This window comes from Notolabrus celidotus, unplaced genomic scaffold (assembly GCF_009762535.1).
Source record: "Notolabrus celidotus isolate fNotCel1 unplaced genomic scaffold, fNotCel1.pri scaffold_338_arrow_ctg1, whole genome shotgun sequence".
Lineage (NCBI taxonomy): Eukaryota > Metazoa > Chordata > Actinopteri > Labriformes > Labridae > Notolabrus > Notolabrus celidotus.
In genome coordinates, this window is record NW_023260169.1 from 10001 (window position 1) to 28891 (window position 18891).

Here is an 18891-nt window from a genome sequence, read left to right on the forward strand (position 1 = left end):
CACCAACATGAAGTCACTGCGTCTGGAGGCGGGACCATCAGCCTCCTTTAACGCCCACATGGGCAGCTCTGTGGGAGGGGGCGTGGCCGCCGTCACCCTGCTGGTCCTGGTCCTGCTCGCGGCCTGTTTCCTGTTCCGTCGCTGCAGACGGGCGGCCTTGAAGAAGAGCAAGAAGGCGGAGAAGCCGTATGAAGAGTACCCGCTCAACACCAAGGTGGAGGTGTGCATGGACAAGTGTGTGGAGAAGAACTTCAGCTCCAAGCACTGCACCGTCAGGAACATCAACGTCCTCAACCGAAACCAGGAGACACGACCCAAGGTCAAACAGGTCAACCTGGAGGTCAAAGTTCACAACAACCTCAACGACGGCACAGAGGTCTGAGGAGGAGGAGGAGGAGGAGGAGAGGAGGAGAGGAGAGGAGGAGGAAGAGGAGGAGTAGGATGAGGAGAGGAGGAGGAAGAGGAGGAGGAGAAGAGGAGAAGAGGAGGAGGAGAGGAGGAGAAGAGGAGGAGGAGAGGAGGAGGAGGAGGAGGAGGAGAGGAGGAGGAGGAAGAGGAGGAGAAGAGGAGGAGGAGAGGAGGAGGAAGAGGAGGAGGAGGAGGAGGAGAGGAGGAGGAGAGGAGGAGGAAGAGGAGGAGGAAGAGGAGGAGAGGAGGAGGAGAGGAGAGGGGGAGGAATAGAGGAGGAAGACAAGGAGAGGAGGAGGAGGGGGAATAAAAGTAACTATTTTCTAAAGCAGCGTTTGAACTTCAGGATGTAAGATATTTTTTTTCCACTTTCAAAAAGGGAAGTGAGCGATGTTCAGGAAGTGAGCGATGCTCAGGAAGCGAGCGATGTTCAGGAAGTGAGCGATGCTCAGGAAGCGAGCGAAGCTCAGGACGCGAGCGATGTTCAGGAAGCGAGCGATGTTCAGGAAGCGAGCGATGTTCAGGAAGCGAGCGATGTTCAGGAAGCGAGCGAAGCTCAGGAAGCGAGCAATGTTCAGGAAGCGAGCGATGTTCAGGAAGCGAGCGATGTTCAGGAAGTGGGCGAAGCTCAGGAAGCGGGCGATGTTCAGGAAGCGGGTGAAGGTCAGGAAGCGAGCGAAGCTCAGGAAGCGGGCGATGTTCAGGAAGTGGGCGAAGCTCAGGAAGTGGGCGAAGCTCAGGAAGCGGGCGAAGCTCAGGAAGCGAGCACCGTACAGGAAGTTACGCAAAGTTTCATCATTTAGCATTGTTAGCAGCTACCTCAGGAATCACTCACTAAGCTGCAACAAACGGCCCAATCAGCCGTCAGTGTTCTCTTCATCAGTTAGTCTGGAGGTCCTGAGCAGGCGGTGATGTAGCTCTGCTGATTGTTCACTAAGTCACTGTTTATGTCCCCGCTGTGAGGCCTTCGTCAGGAGCTCCTGTTCTTCACTGCTTCTTATGGAGAGACCGGCACTCAGGCTGAGGAGAGTTAAACACTGAGAGTTAAACACAGAGAGTTAAACACTGAGAGTTAAACACAGAGAGTTAAACACAGAGAGTTAAACACAGAGTTAAACACAGAGAGTTAAACATAGAGAGTTAAACACTGAGAGTTAAACACTGAGAGTTAAACACTGAGAGTTAAACTCAGAGAGTTAAACACAGAGAGTTAAACACAGAGAGTTAAACACAGAGAGTTAAACACAGAGATTTAAACACTGAGAGTTAAACACAGAGAGTTAAACACAGAGAGTTAAACACTGAGAGTTAAACACTGAGAGTTAAACACTGAGAGTTAAACACAGAGAGTTAAACACTGAGAGTTAAACACTGAGAGTTAAACACTGAGAGTTAAACACTGAGAGTTAAACACAGAGAGTTAAACACAGAGAGTTAAACACAGAGAGTTAAACACTGAGAGTTAAACACTGAGAGTTAAACACAGAGTTAAACACTGAGAGTTGAGATGCTGTGTGTGAATATGAATTTAATGAATGACGCCTATGAAAGTGCAATTATACCACTCCTTTACTTCATCCCTTCATCATGAGCTGGACTTTCTTTGCATATTTTGAAACCTGTATTTTTAGCCTTACTCACAGACGTTTGCTGTCTGGATGAACAAATGATTTTTATTTGGTGTCATCATGAATTATTTAGTTTTTGTTGGTTCCTCTACAGCTGCCAGTATAAAGTGCCATGCAGTATTTATCCTCATGAATTCAGATGAAATCGTCCAAAGTGTTTTCTTTTCCCACAGTGACAGAGTGATCTGAATCAATCAGACGTCACTGTTTGGATTAATGACTGACTGCTGTTACTTTTTAAAATGATGTATTTTATAAGAAATGTGTGTCTGCTGCCTCTTTCTGCCCAAAGACACTGAATCCTATTTTATATTAACCACAGAGACATCTCGTCTTTTTTAACCTTTTATATGAAGATGTGTTGTTCCCCTCAGATACTGATGTTACTGTGTCTGACACCTCTCCTCCTGTTCCTTTATAACCTGTGCCTCTCCGCCCACACAGGAACAGGAGGTCACGGGATAACAAGATATTTTTGGTGCTATCATTTTATGAACAAATTATTACCAAGCTTTCAACATGATGCCTGTATCCGGTGCCTTTTTTAATAATAAAAATATGGAAACATTCTGACGTCTTTCATTCTTTCAACTCTGAAAACAACAAAAAGTTCAGAAATACGACACAAAATGACACGACACGATACAGGAAGCAATACGACATGATACAGGAAGCAATACGACACGATACAGGAAGCAATACGACAGGATACAGGAAGCAATATGACAGGATACAGGAAGCAATACGACACGATACAGGAAGTAATACGACACGATACAGGAAGCAATACGACACGATACAGGAAGCAATATGACACGATACAGGAAGTAATATGACACGATACAGGAAGCAATACAACACGATACAGGAAGCAATACGACACGATACAGGAAGCAATACGACACGATACAGGAAGCAATACGACACGATACAGGAAGCAATACGACACGATACAGGAAGCAATACGACACGATACAGGAAGTAATACGACACGATACAGGAAGCAATACGACACGATACAGGAAGCAATATGACACGATACAGGAAGTAATATGACATGATACAGGAAGCAATATGACACGATACAGGAAGCAATACGACACGATACAGGAAGCAATACGACACGATACAGGAAGCAATACGACACGATACAGGAAGCAATATGACACGATACAGGAAGTAATATGACACGATACAGGAAGCAATACGACACGATACAGGAAGCAATACGACACGATACAGGAAGCAATACGACACGATACAGGAAGCAATACGACACGATACAGGAAGCAATACGACACGATACAGGAAGCAATACGACACGATACAGGAAGCAATATGACATGATACAGGAAGCAATACGACACGATACAGGAAGCAATACGACACGATACAGGAAGCATTATGACACGATACAGGAAGCAATATGACACGATACAGGAAGCAATACGACACGATACAGGAAGCAATATGACACGATACAGGAAGCAATATGACATGATACAGGAAGCAATATGACATGATACAGGAAGCAATATGACACGATACAGGAAGCAATACGACATGATACAGGAAGCAATACGACACGATACAGGAAGCAATACGACACGATACAGGAAGCAATACGACACGATACAGGAAGCAATACGACACGATACAGGAAGCAATACGACATGATACAGGAAGCAATATAACACGATACAGGAAGTAATACGACACGATACAGGAAGCAATATGACACGATACAGGAAGCAATATAACACGATACAGGAAGCAATATGACACGATACAGGAAGCAATATAACACGATACAGGAAGCAATATGACACGATACAGGAAGCAATATGACACGATACAGGAAGCAATACGACACGATACAGGAAGCAATATAACACGATACAGGAAGCAATATAACACGATACAGGAAGCAATATGACACGATACAGGAAGCATTATGACACGATACAGGAAGCAATATGACACGATACAGGAAGCAATACGACACGATACAGGAAGCAATACGACACGATACAGGAAGCAATACGACACGATACAGGAAGCAATACGACACGATACAGGAAGCAATACGACACGATACAGGAAGCATTATGACACGATACAGGAAGCAATATGACACGATACAGGAAGCAATACGACACGATACAGGAAGCAATACGACACGATACAGGAAGCAATACGACACGATACAGGAAGCAATACGACACGATACAGGAAGCAATACGACACGATACAGGAAGCATTATGACACGATACAGGAAGCAATATGACACGATACAGGAAGCAATACGACACGATACAGGAAGCAATACGACACGATACAGGAAGCAATATGACACGATACAGGAAGCAATATGACATGATACAGGAAGCAATACGACACGATACAGGAAGCAATACGACATGACACAGGAAGCAATATGACATGATACAGGAAGCAATACGACACGATACAGGAAGCAATACGACATGACACAGGAAGCAATACGACACGATACAGGAAGCAATACGACACGATACAGGAAGCAATACGACACGATACAGGAAGCAATACGACACGATACAGGAAGCAATACGACACGATACAGGAAGCAATACGACACGATACAGGAAGCAATACGACACGATACAGGAAGCAATACGACACGATACAGGAAGCAATACGACACGATACAGGAAGCAATACGACACGATACACGAAGCAATATGACACGATACAGGAAGCAATACGACACGATACACGAAGCAATATGACACGATACAGGAAGCAATACGACACGATACAGGAAGCAATACGACACGATACAGGAAGCAATACGACACGATACAGGAAGCAATACGACACGATACAGGAAGCAATACGACACGATACAGGAAGCAATACGACACGATACAGGAAGCAATACGACACGATACAGGAAGCAATACGACACGATACAGGAAGCAATACGACACGATACAGGAAGCAATACGACACGATACAGGAAGCAATATGACACGATACAGGAAGCAATACGACACGATACAGGAAGCAATATGACACGATACAGGAAGCAATATGACACGATACAGGAAGCAATACGACACGATACAGGAAGCAATATGACACGATACAGGAAGCAATACGACATGACACGAAGCGATATGAATGAATAAATGAATCCTCTACAGAGAGAGAATAAATCCTTCTGACAGCTGGATTTAACATCTCATGTAGACCCAGGTGCACTTTAACAATTACAGGCAGGCTTTCTCTAAATGGAACATTGAAATGTCCGAGCTGTCCCTGAAGGCAGCAGTGCTCAGTGGGTGTGGTCAGACTGCTCCCCAGGTAGATTTCCACAGAGCACAGGTGTGGTGAACTAGTTTCCTGTTCAGACAGACATCCAGGTGAGTGTGTGCGTTTCTTTGGTTCTTCATATTTCTCATATACGACGTGTTTTCATGTTTCTGTGTGTGTGAGGTCACATCACAGATTACAGATTACAGATTACAGAGAGAGGCTCAGAGCACAGGTGATCACTCAGGTGATCCATTTCTCATGAAGTCATCGCTACCTGAAAACACCTCACTGCTTTTATCCACTGTAGAGTCTGTCAGTGTCTCTGTGCTGCTGACGCTGTCTCACAGATTATAATATTTCAGTTTAGATTGTTTCCTGATCATGATTTATAGATCTTGATTTATAGATCATGATTTATAGATCTTGATTTATAGATCATGATTTATAGATCATGATTTATAGATCATGATTTATAAATCTTGATTTATAGATCATGATTTATAGATCATGATTTATAGATCATGATTTATAGATCTTGATTTATAGATCATGTTTACACAGTAATTATGATTCAATGAGACAATAACACACCTGTGATCTCAAGTTACGTCTCAGACTAACTCAGAGTCAGATACACATGAGCAGAGACACACGACCACCTGTGTTTGATTTAAGAGGTGTCTGAAACTAACACTGATCTCTGCTTACAGACGAACCTGCCATCATCATCATCATCATCATCATCATGGCGTCTCTATGGGTGAGAATATTCATTCATTTTGTTGTTGATCATTTTATTTCATATGAAACTAAAACATCTCTTTCCGTCTGCAGGATGACCTCGAGGACCTGGTCCATAAACCCTCATCCTTCACCGTGAAGGTCGGTCCGACTAAAACTTCTCCCTGAACCAAAACTTAACGTGAAAACTTAACGTGAAAACTTAACGTGAAAACTTAACGTGTAAGCTTAACACGCTAAGTTTTCACATTAAGTTTTCATGTTAAGTTTACATGTTAAGTTTTCACGTTAAGTTTTCATGTTAAGTTTACACGTTAAGTTTACATGTTAAGTTTACATGTTAAGTTTACACGTTAAGTTTACACGTTAAGTTTAAACGTTAAGTTTACACGTTAAGTTTACATGTTAAGTTTTCATGTTAAGTTTACACGTTAAGTTTTCATGTTAAGTTTACACGTTAAGTTTAAACGTTAAGTTTTCACGTTAAGTTTTCATGTTAAGTTTACACATTAAGTTTACATGTTAAGTTTACACGTTAAGTTTACATGTTAAGTTTTAATGTTAAGTTTACACGTTAAGTTTACACGTTAAGTTTTCACGTTAAGTTTTCACGTTAAGTTTTCACGTTAAGTTTACACGTTAAGTTTACACGTTAAGTTTTCACGTTAAGTTTACACGTTAAGTTTACATGTTAAGTTTTCATGTTAAGTTTACACGTTAAGTTTACACGTTAAGTTTTCATGTTAAGTTTACACGTTAAGTTTTCACGTTAAGTTTACACGTTAAGTTTTCACGTTAAGTTTACACGTTAAGTTTACATGTTAAGTTTTCATGTTAAGTTTACACGTTAAGTTTACACGTTAAGTTTACATGTTAAGTTTACACGTTAAGTTTACACGTTAAGTTTACACGTTAAGTTTTCACGTTAAGTTTACACGTTAAGTTTACATGTTAAGTTTTCATGTTAAGTTTACACGTTAAGTTTACACGTTAAGTTTTCATGTTAAGTTTACATGTTAAGTTTTCACGTTAAGTTTACACGTTAAGTTTTCACGTTAAGTTTACACGTTAAGTTTTCACGTTAAGTTTACACGTTAAGTTTACACGTTAAGTTTTCACGTTAAGTTTACACGTTAAGTTTTCACGTTAAGTTTACACGTTAAGTTTACATGTTAAGTTTTCATGTTAAGTTTACACGTTAAGTTTACACGTTAAGTTTACATGTTAAGTTTACACGTTAAGTTTACACGTTAAGTTTACACGTTAAGTTTTCACGTTAAGTTTACACGTTAAGTTTACATGTTAAGTTTTCATGTTAAGTTTACACGTTAAGTTTACACGTTAAGTTTTCATGTTAAGTTTACATGTTAAGTTTTCACGTTAAGTTTACACGTTAAGTTTTCACGTTAAGTTTACACGTTAAGTTTTCACGTTAAGTTTACACGTTAAGTTTACATGTTAAGTTTTCATGTTAAGTTTTCATGTTAAGTTTACACGTTAAGTTTAAATGTTAAGTTTTCACGTTAAGTTATCACGTTAAGTTTTCACGTTAAGTTTACACGTTAAGTTTTCACGTTAAGTTTTCCCGTTAAGTTTACATGTTAAGTTTTCATGTTAAGTTTTCACGTTAAGTTTAAATGTTAAGTTTTCATGTTAAGTTTACACGTTAAGTTTAAATGTTAAGTTTTCATGTTAAGTTTACATGTTAAGTTTACATGTTAAGTTTTCATGTTAAGTTTACACGTTAAGTTTACACGTTAAGTTTTCATGTTAAGTTTACATGTTAAGTTTACATGTTAAGTTTACACGTTAAGTTTAAATGTTAAGTTTTCATGTTAAGTTTACACGTTAAGTTTACATGTTAAGTTTTCATGTTAAGTTTACACGTTAAGTTTACACGTTAAGTTTTCATGTTAAGTTTACATGTTAAGTTTACATGTTAAGTTTTCACGTTAAGTTTACACGTTAAGTTTTCACGTTAAGTTTACACGTTAAGTTTACACGTTAAGTTTACATGTTAAGTTTTCATGTTAAGTTTTCATGTTAAGTTTACACGTTAAGTTTAAATGTTAAGTTTTCACGTTAAGTTATCACGTTAAGTTTTCACGTTAAGTTTACACGTTAAGTTTTCACGTTAAGTTTTCCCGTTAAGTTTACATGTTAAGTTTTCATGTTAAGTTTTCATGTTAAGTTTACACGTTAAGTTTAAATGTTAAGTTTTCATGTTAAGTTTACATGTTAAGTTTACATGTTAAGTTTTCATGTTAAGTTTACACGTTAAGTTTACACGTTAAGTTTTCATGTTAAGTTTACATGTTAAGTTTACATGTTAAGTTTACACGTTAAGTTTAAATGTTAAGTTTTCATGTTAAGTTTACACGTTAAGTTTACATGTTAAGTTTTCATGTTAAGTTTACACGTTAAGTTTACACGTTAAGTTTTCATGTTAAGTTTACATGTTAAGTTTACATGTTAAGTTTTCACGTTAAGTTTACACGTTAAGTTTTCACGTTAAGTTTACACGTTAAGTTTACATGTTAAGTTTAAATGTTAAGTTTTCACGTTAAGTTATCACGTTAAGTTTAACGTGATAACTTAACGTGAAATTGTTTATTTTATTTAATCAGTAATAAAAATAACCGAACGTTGTTTCTGTCAGGGCGGAGAGAGAGGAACCATCAAACCTAAACACAACTTTGATGCTAAAGACGACGCTAACGCTCTGAAGGACGCCATCGAAGGACTGGGTACACACACACACGCACACACGAACGCATGCACACACACACACACACACGCACACACACACACACACACACACACACACACACACACACACACACACACACACACACACTCCGTGCTGGGCAGTGTTTTGAGTTCGGTGTTTCTGGTTTCAGGGACCAAAGAGAAGACCCTGATTGAAGTCCTGACCCAGAGGAGCAGCGCTCAGAGGAAGCTCATCTGTGAGGCGTACCAGGAGGAGACAGGCAGAGTAAGAGATCATAATCTTCATCATCATCCTCTTCATCACACTGAGGCCTTGTTTTATACTTCTGTATCAACCCCACCCAGCAGGGGTCGATACAGTCATGAGCTCTACACACTGGTGTGTGGATGTGTCCCTGTGGCTCTGCAGTACTACTCCTGAACACCAGAGGGCAGTGTGTTCTCTCTGATAGGCGTCTGATTAGGGTCCTGCTTCAGAGCTTGTCATGTTAATCTACAGCTGATCCATGTTGCTGTTTATCAAACAGACATGATGACATGAAGAAGAGAGAGGAGGAGAGGAAACACACGATGTGGATTCAGGAAGTGATCAGATGTAGGGAATATAATACCTCTAAGCGGACCAATCACAGGACTTGCGGCCCGCGTCCATTTGACGTATAATCACATTTCGGGGAGGTGCAGGTGGTCTACGTGTGTAGGTCTGCGTAGGTACGGGAGACGTAGACCTACGCAGACCTACACACGTAGACCACGCCATCGATCTGATGTAGAAGTCCAGACCAGGCTGAGCAGCTGCAGCGTGTCTCTGTGTGCCCAGTCTTTGTGTATTTGCATGGGTGTGGTGATTTGAATAAACATGACTGTGTGTCTGTTGCAAAGCTGACTCATTGTGTGTGTGTGTGTGTGTGTGTGTGTGTGTGTGTGTGTGTGTGTGTGTGTGTGTGTGTGTGTGTGTGTGTGTGTGTGTGTGTGTGCGTGTGCGTCTCAGGCGTTGCTGGACGACCTGAAAGGAGACACTGGCGGGGACTTCGAGGACCTGCTGGTGGCTCTGGTGACTCCTCCTGCAGCGTACGACTGTCATGAAGTGATGAGAGCCATGAAGGTCAGAGTTCAGAGTTCAGAGTTCATCAGTCAGAGCTGAAGCTGTCATTAGAGAGTTCATGATGTAAACTAAGCTCCTTCTCCTCCTCCTTTTAAACGCTCTCAGGGGGCGGGGACAGCAGACTGCGTCCTGATCGAGATCTTTGCCTCAAGATCAACTGCACAGATCCGAGCTCTGAACGAGGTCTACCTGACAGGTGAACCATCAGAGAAGAGGACCTGTTCGTCCTGAAGGTCTGACGAACTGCTCCTTTAAATCAGGAGCGTCTCCGATTCATTAACCGTCGGGTTGTTTGTTGTCTGTTTCCTCCACAGAGACCGAGAAGAAGGTGACCCTCGACATGAAGTCAGAAGTTTCTGGAGACTTCGCTGATGCTCTGCTCATCCTGGCCGAGGTCAGCCATTAATATTTAACAGGAGAGCGTCTGAGAGTGATTGATTCAGGATCAGTGTTTGAAGTGAAGGAACGTTCGGTGTGATGATCAGAGCTGTGTTTTTTGTTTCAGGGTAAAAGAGACGAGAGCACCTCGGTGGACGCAGCGAAGGCTAAAGAGGACGCTCAGGTGAGTCTCTTCACAGGTTTTAACAGAGGAACTCCTGGACTCCTGTAAGAACCACTTCCTGTTGACCTCTGTGATCTCTTCCTGCTCAGGCTCTGTACGAGGCTGGGGAGAAGAAGTGGGGCACTGATGAGTCCAAATTCATCGACATCCTCTGTCACCGAGGGATACCTCAGCTCAGACAGAGTGAGTCCTCCTGATGAACACATGAACACGCTGTGATCTCATGAACACGCTATGATCTCATGAACACTCTGTGATCTATGTCTGATGAACACGCTGTGATATGTCTGATGAACACGCTGTGATCTGTGTCTGATGAACACATGAACACGCTGTGATCTCATGAACACGCTGTGATCTATGTCTGATGAACACGCTGTGATCTATGTCTGATGAACAAGCTGTGATCTGTTTCTGATAGTCGGTCTTGTTCCTGTGTTTCAGCTCTGATGGAGTTTAAGGAGATCAGTGGGAAGACTCTGCAGGAGAGCATCGAGGGAGAGATGTCCGGAGAGCTGCAGGAGCTGCTGGTGGCGATCGGTGAGTTGACATGCTGACCAGAGTTTATAAATTATCAAAGAACAAAGAACCGTCTGTCTCTCTGTTTTTAACACTGCTGGTTTATGCTTCGTTCCTCCTCCTTTGTTCCTCCTGCTCTGTTCCTCCTGCTCTGTTCCTCCTCCTTTGTTCCTCCTGCTTTGTTCCTCCTGCTCTGTTCCTCCTGCTCTGTTCCTCCTGCTCTGTTCCTCCTGCTCTGTTCCTCCTGCTCTGTTCCTCCTGCTCTGTTCCTCCTGCTCTGTTCCTCCTCCTTTGTTCCTCCTGCTTTGTTCCTCCTGCTCTGTTCCTCCTGCAGTGAAATGTGTGAAGAGTGTCCCGGCCTACCTTGCAGAGCTTCTGTATCAGAGCATGAAGGTGAGTAATCTGACTTCAGTAGATGTTTGGATGCAGGGTCAGGGTTTGGTTGCAGGATGTTAGATCAGAGTCAGTCAAGTGTGGAGCAGAGTTTGACCTTTGACCTTTGACCTTTGACCTTTCAGACAGATCAGATATTTATTCATCCTGACCCCCAGTGGCTCTCCACCAACAAACACGAGCCTTTATATCACATATATATCTGTGTGTGTGTGTGTGTGTGTGTGTGTGTGTGTGTGTGTGTGTGTGTGTGTGTGTGTGTGTGTGTGTGTGTTCAGGGTGGAGGAACAGATGAGAAGACTCTGACTCGGATCATGGTCAGTCGCTCCGAGGTCGACCTGCTCGATATCCGTACCGAGTTTAAGAAGATCGCAGAGTGTTCCCTGCTATCGTACATCGAGGTAAAGAACACTTTACTTTAACGTTTAACCAGGATTTAATCTGAGAGGATTTAATCTGAGAGGATTTAATCTGAGAGGATTTAATCTGAGAGGATTTAATCTGAGAGGATTTAATCTGAGAGGATTTAATCTGAGAGGATTTTATCTGTAAAGAGGATTTAATCTGAGAGGATTTAATCTGAGAGGATTTAATCTGAGAGGATTTATTCTGAGAGGATTTAATCTGAGAGGATTTAATCTGTAAAGTTTATTTAATCTGAGAGGATTTAATCTGAGAGGATTTAATCTGAGAGGATTTAATCTGAGAGGATTTATTCTGAGAGGATTTAATCTGAGAGGATTTAATCTGAGAGGATTTAATCTGTAAGGTTTATTTAATATGAGAGGATTTAATCTGTAAGGTTTATTTAATCTGAGAGGATTTAATCTGTAAGGTTTATTTAATCTGAGAGGATTTAATCTGAGAGGATTTAATCTGTAAGGTTTATTTAATCTGAGAGGATTTAATCTGTAAAGATGAATTAATCTGAGAGGATTTCATCTGTAAGGATGATTTAATCTGAGAGGATTTAATCTGTAAAGATGAATTAATCTGAGAGGATTTAATCTGTAAGGATGAATTAATCTGAGAGGATTTAATCTGAGAGGATTTAATCTGAGAGGATTTAATCTGTAAAGATGAATTAATCTGAGAGGATTTAATCTGTAAGGATGATTTAATCTGAGAGGATTTAATCTGTAAAGATGAATTAATCTGAGAGGATTTAATCTGTAAGGATGAATTAATCTGAGAGGATTTAATCTGAGAGGATTTAATCTGAGAGGATTTAATCTGTAAGGATGATTTAATCTGAGAGGATTTAATCTGAGAGGATTTAATCTGAGAGGATTTAATCTGTAAGGATGATTTAATCTGAGAGGATTTAATCTGTAAGGATGATTTAATCTGAGAGGATTTAATCTGTAAAGATGAATTAATCTGAGAGGATTTAATCTGTAAGGATGAATTAATCTGAGAGGATTTAATCTGAGAGGATTTAATCTGAGAGGATTTAATCTGTAAGGATGATTTAATCTGAGAGGATTTAATCTGAGAGGATTTAATCTGAGAGGATTTAATCTGAGAGGATTTAATCTGTAAGGATGATTTAATCTGAGAGGATTTAATCTGTAAGGATGATTTAATCTGAGAGGATTTATTCTGAGAGGATTTAATCTGAGAGGATTTAATCTGAGAGGTAATCTGTAACGATGATAAACACACCATGTGATGTTTGACTCGAGGTGCTGGATCACATCAGATCTGATGTGATCTGATGTGATCTGATGTGATCTCTCCTCCTGTCCCTGTAAATGCAGAATGTGAGCGTGATGATGGCGACATATTGATCAGTCTCAGACTCTTACTGATGAGTGGACCGTCCCCACTGGTTTGGAGTCTGAGCATGGGGGCTGGTTTGGAGTCTGAGCATGGGGGCTGGTTTGGAGTCTGAGCATGGGGGCTGGTTTGGAGTCTGAGCAGGGGGGCTGGTTTGGAGTCTGAGCAGGGGGTCTTTTGTAAACCATGTCTGTGGTGTGTCACAGTCCAGTCTTCATGCTGTAGTGCTCCAGCTGGTGTTACTGGGTGAACTGGTCAGACCGGTCTCTGTGGTGTGGGTTCTGTGTTCTCCTGGACCTGTCGTTGTGTTTTACAGTCCGATCTGTCGGGGGTTCACGGAGACGCTCTGAAGGTGATCTGTGGAGGAGACGACTAACACCTGAGCTCCACCTGAGGCCACAAAGTAACCTGCTCTATCTTCACCTCCTCCTTTCCTGCTTCCTCTCCTCCTTTCCTGCTTCCTCTCTTCCTTCACACTAAGGACTAATAACCTGCAGTGACTGTAAACTGGGGCTGTAACAGATTCATCTTTTAAATCTCCATTCATCGCATGATCCATAATCACCTCCGTATTAATCACTCACCTCATCACCCTCTGTCAAAGTGAAGGATAACACTCTAACATGGACTAATATGGCTGCTGTATGAATGATTATTATACATGCAATACTCAAAACAATATCAAACACAGTCCAGAAGGTTCTCCAGAATAACCTCAGAGGTCCTGAAAGCTCCAAAAACAGAGAACCAAAAACACAAACAGAGAACCAAAAACTCAAACAGAGAACCAAAAACACAAACATAGAACCAAAAACACAAACAGAGAACCAAAAACACAAACAGAGAACCAAAAACTCAAACAGAGAACCAAAAACTCAAACAGAGAACCAAAAACTCAAACAGAGAACCAAAAACTCAAACATAGAACCAAAAACACAAACATAGAACCAAAAACACAAACATAGAACCAAAAACACGAACAGAGAACCAAAAACACAAACAGAGAACCAAAAACACAAACAGAGAACAAAAAACACAAACAGAGAACCAAAAACACAAACAGAGAACCAAAAACACGAACAGAGAACCAAAAACTCAAACAGAGAACCAAAAACACAAACAGAGAACCAAAAACACAAACATAGAACCAAAAACACAAACATAGAACCAAAAACACGAACAGAGAACCAAAAACTCAAACAGAGAACCAAAAACTCAAACAGAGAACCAAAAACAAAAACAGAGAACAAAAAACACAAACAGAGAACCAAAAACACAAACAGAGAACCAAAAACACAAACAGAGAACCAAAAACTCAAACAGAGAACCAAAAACACAAACAGAGAACCAAAAACTCAAACAGAGAACCAAAAACTCAAACAGAGAACCAAAAACACAAACAGAGAACAAAAAACTCAAACAGAGAACCAAAAACTCAAACAGAGAACCAAAAACACAAACAGAGAACCAAAAACTCAAACAGAGAACCAAAAACTCAAACAGAGAACCAAAAACACAAACAGAGAACAAAAAACTCAAACAGAGAACCAAAAACACAAACATAGAACCAAAAAACACAAACAGAGAACCAAAAACACAAACAGAGAACCAAAAACACAAACAGAGAACCAAAAACAAAAACAGAGAACAAAAAACACAAACAGAGAACCAAAAACACAAACAGAGAACCAAAAACACAAACAGAGAACCAAAAACTCAAACAGAGAACCAAAAACACAAACAGAGAACCAAAAACTCAAACAGAGAACCAAAAACTCAAACAGAGAACCAAAAACACAAACAGAGAACAAAAAACTCAAACAGAGAACCAAAAACACAAACAGAGAACCAAAAACACAAACAGAGAACCAAAAACACAAACATAGAACCAAAAACACAGAGAACCAAAAACTCAAACAGAGAACCAAAAACTCAAACAGAGAACCAAAAACTCAAACAGAGAACCAAAAACTCAAACAGAGAACCAAAAACTCAGAGAACCAAAAACTCAAACAGAGAACCAAAAACTTAAAACTGACAAACAGCCGAGAGTTCTGAACCGGAGTTCAACCAGAAAATACTGTTTACTAAAGATCAGAGACCAGCAGGACTTCATCCTGAGTCTGAATCATCAGGGTATTTAACATGGTATTAACCACAGAGTGAAGGATCAGAGTGATGGATCAGAATGATGGATCAGAGTGATGGATCAGAGTGATGGACAGACTCAGTGATGGATCAGAGTGATGGACATACTCAGTGATGGATCAGAGTGATGGATCAGAGTTATGGATCAGAGTGATGGACAGACTCAGTGATGGATCAGAGTGATGGACAGACTCAGTGATGGATCAGAGTGATGGATCAGAGTGATGGACAGACTCAGTTATGGATCAGAGTGATGGAGAGACTCAGCGATGGATCAGAGTGATGGATCAGACTCAGTGATGGATCAGAGTGATGGACAGACTCAGTGATAGATCAGAGTTATGGATCAGACTCAGTGATGGATCAGAGTGATGGACAGACTCAGTTATGGATCAGAGTGATGGACAGACTCAGTGATGGATCAGAGTGATGGATCAGACTCAGTGATGGATCAGAGTGATGGACAGACTCAGTGATGGATCAGAGTGATGGATCAGAGTGATGGATCAGAATGATGGATCAGAGTGATGGATCAGAGTGATGGACAGACTCAGTGATGGATCAGAGTGATGGACAGACTCAGTTATGGATCAGAGTGATGGACAGACTCAGTGATGGATCAGAGTGATGGATCAGACTCAGTGATGGATCAGAGTGATGGACAGACTCAGTGATGGATCAGAGTGATGGATCAGAGTGATGGACAGACTCAGTGATGGATCAGAGTGATGGACAGACTCAGTGATGGATCAGAGTGATGGACAGACTCAGTGATGGATCAGAGTGATGGACAGACTCAGTGATGGATCAGAGTGATGGACAGACTCAGTTATGGATCAGAGTGATGGACAGACTCAGTTATGGATCAGAGTGATGGATCAGACTCAGTGATGGACAGACTCAGTTATGGATCAGAGTGATGGACAGACTCAGTGATGGATCAGAGTGATGGACAGACTCGGTGATGGATCAGACTCAGTGATGGATCAGAGTTATGGATCAGAGTGATGGACAGACTCAGTGATGGATCAGAGTGATGGACAGACTCAGTTATGGATCAGAGTGATGGACAGACTCAGTTATGGATCAGAGTGATGGATCAGACTCAGTGATGGACAGACTCAGTTATGGATCAGAGTGATGGACAGACTCAGTTATGGATAGGAGTGATGGACAGACTCAGTGATGGATCAGAGTGATGGACAGACTCAGTTATGGATCAGAGTGATGGACAGACTCAGTTATGGATCAGAGTGATGGACAGACTCAGTGATGGACAGACTCAGTTATGGATCAGAGTGATGGACAGACTCAGTGATGGATCAGAGTGATGGACAGACTCAGTGATGGCTCAGAGTTATGGATCAGAGTGATGGACAGACTCAGTGATGGATCAGAGTGATGGATCAGAGTGATGGACAGACTCAGTGATGGATCAGAGTGATGGATCAGAGTGATGGACAGACTCAGTGATGGATCAGAGTGATGGATCAGAGTGATGGACAGACTCAGTGATGGATCAGAGTGATGGACAGACTCAGTGATGGACAGACTCAGTGATGGATCAGAGTGATGGACAGACTCAGTGATGGATCAGAGTGATGGATCAGAGTGATGGACAGACTCAGTGATGGATCAGAGTGATGGATCAGAGTGATGGACAGACTCAGTGATGGATCAGAGTGATGGACAGACTCAGTGATGGACAGACTCAGTGATGGATCAGAGTGATGGACAGACTCAGTGATGGATCAGAGTGATGGATCAGAGTGATGGACAGACTCAGTGATGGATCAGAGTGATGGATCAGAGTGATGGACAGACTCAGTGATGGATCAGAGTGATGGATCAGAGTGATGGACAGACTCAGTGATGGATCAGAGTGATGGACAGACTCAGTGATGGATCAGAGTGATGGACAGACTCAGTGATGGATCAGAGTGATGGACAGACTCAGTGATGGATCAGAGTGATGGATCAGAGTGATGGACAGACTCAGTGATGGATCAGAGTGATGGATCAGAGTGATGGACAGACTCAGTGATGGATCAGAGTGATGGACAGACTCAGTGATGGATCAGAGTGATGGACAGACTCAGTGATGGATCAGAGTGATGGATCAGAGTGATGGACAGACTCAGTGATGGATCAGAGTGATGGATCAGAGTGATGGACAGACTCAGTGATGGATCAGAGTGATGGACAGACTCAGTGATGGATCAGAGTGATGGACAGACTCAGTGATGGATCAGAGTGATGGATCAGAGTGATGGACAGACTCAGTGATGGATCAGAGTGATGGATCAGAGTGATGGACAGACTCAGTGATGGATCAGAGTGATGGACAGACTCAGTGATGGATCAGAGTGATGGACAGACTCAGTGATGGATCAGAGTGATGGATCAGAGTGATGGACAGACTCAGTTATGGATCAGAGTGATGGACAGACTCAGTGATGGTCTCTAACTTCTTCTCTTACTGTGTTTGTTTCAGTCGGACTGTGGAGGAGATTATGGAAAGACTCTGGAGAGGATCTGTGGAGGAGACGACGAGGACTAACGTCAGCCTGTTCCTGTTTCATTAGATCCCTATAGTTCCTCAGACTCACCTGGACTCTTTATTCCAGGACAGGTTATAATACTCAGGTGTGCTCCAGGCTCTGGGACGTCCACCTGAAGGTCACCACTCATCTTCAGCATGAATCAATATGATAAATAATAAATATATTATAAACATGTTGTTCCCTTTGTTTTTATTAATTAGATAATCTGAAATATTAAAAAGCAGACACTGAGTATTTTAATCCTGATGTCTGCTCCTGCAGAATTTAAACTTCTGTCCCCATGAGAGGAACTGTTCTCAGAACATTCCTTTATTTATTTTTAAAGACATTCTCCTGTTCTCCTGTGTTCCCCTGTTCCCGTGTTCTCCTGTGTTCCCCTGTGTTCTCCTGTTCTCCTGTGTTCCCCTGTGTTCTCCTGTTCTCCTGTGTTCTCCTGTGTTCTCCTGTGTTCCCCTGTGTTCTCCTGTTCTCCTGTGTTCCCCTGTGTTCCCCTGTGTTCTCCTGTTCTCCTGTGTTCCCCTGTGTTCTCCTGTGTTCTTCTGTGTTCTCCTGTTCTCCTGTGTTCTCCTGTTCTCCTGTGTTCCCCTGTTCTCCTGTGTTCCCCTGTGTTCTCCTGTGTTCTTCTGTGTTCTCCTGTGTTCTCATGTGTTCCCCTGTGTTCTCCTGTGTTCTTCTGTGTTCTCCTGTGTTCTCCTGTTCTCCTGTGTTCTCATGTGTTCCCCTGTTCCCCTGTGTTCTCCTGTTCTCCTGTCAGTAACATGAATAAATAAATATCAGAGCGTCTGTCTGTGTCCTGTTGGTTCTCTCTCACCTTTACCTGTGACACCATCATGATGACACACTGGGTGTTCCTCTCAGTGACCAGCAGGGGGCAGCATGTCTGAGCACCTTCAGAGGACAGACTCAGAGAAACACAGGCTTGATGATGATGATGATGATGATGATGAAGGTTTTACATCTTTATCACTGTGAGTTTTTACTGCAGAAAGTCCCCTGCAGATCTAAAGACTAGT

General features: G+C 41.8%; 2 protein-coding genes across 3 annotated transcripts in view; both read left to right on the forward strand.

Moving 5' to 3' along the window:
• The window catches only part of fras1 (Fraser extracellular matrix complex subunit 1), a gene marked incomplete at its 5' end in the record, with an annotated part of 10074 nt that extends 9671 nt beyond the window's left edge, over positions 1-403 (forward strand). The window contains one exon of the mRNA XM_034679134.1: positions 1-403. This exon is cut by the window's left edge and continues 194 nt beyond it. Coding sequence (XP_034535025.1) covers positions 1-382 — 382 coding nt within the window.
• A 4924-nt stretch (positions 404-5327) lies between these two features.
• LOC117809680 (annexin A3-like) lies at positions 5328-18050 on the forward strand. Of its 2 annotated transcripts, XM_034679136.1 has the most exons (15): positions 5328-5444; positions 6048-6097; positions 6172-6219; positions 8738-8825; positions 8979-9073; positions 9800-9913; positions 10019-10109; positions 10228-10307; positions 10419-10475; positions 10565-10658; positions 10920-11015; positions 11329-11387; positions 11666-11788; positions 13483-13569; positions 17809-18050. In XM_034679136.1, exons 2-14 carry the CDS (start codon positions 6083-6085, stop codon positions 13540-13542), a joined length of 1020 nt encoding a protein of 339 aa, XP_034535027.1. In that variant the 5' UTR covers positions 5328-5444; positions 6048-6082; the 3' UTR covers positions 13543-13569; positions 17809-18050. The 2 variants fall into 2 exon arrangements, with proteins under 2 accessions (XP_034535027.1, XP_034535026.1); XM_034679135.1 differs by lacking the exon at positions 13483-13569 and having other exon boundaries at positions 5329-5444.
• Positions 18051-18891: the final 841 nt, after the last annotated feature.

Bases quoted from the DNA above. Each gene is read 5' to 3' on its own strand.
- LOC117809680 (XM_034679135.1), top strand. The intron at 10,659-10,919 runs GTGAGTCCTCCT...CCTGTGTTTCAG, and splicing joins GATACCTCAGCTCAGACAGA to CTCTGATGGAGTTTAAGGAG. The intron at 11,388-11,665 runs GTGAGTAATCTG...GTGTGTGTTCAG, and splicing joins TTCTGTATCAGAGCATGAAG to GGTGGAGGAACAGATGAGAA.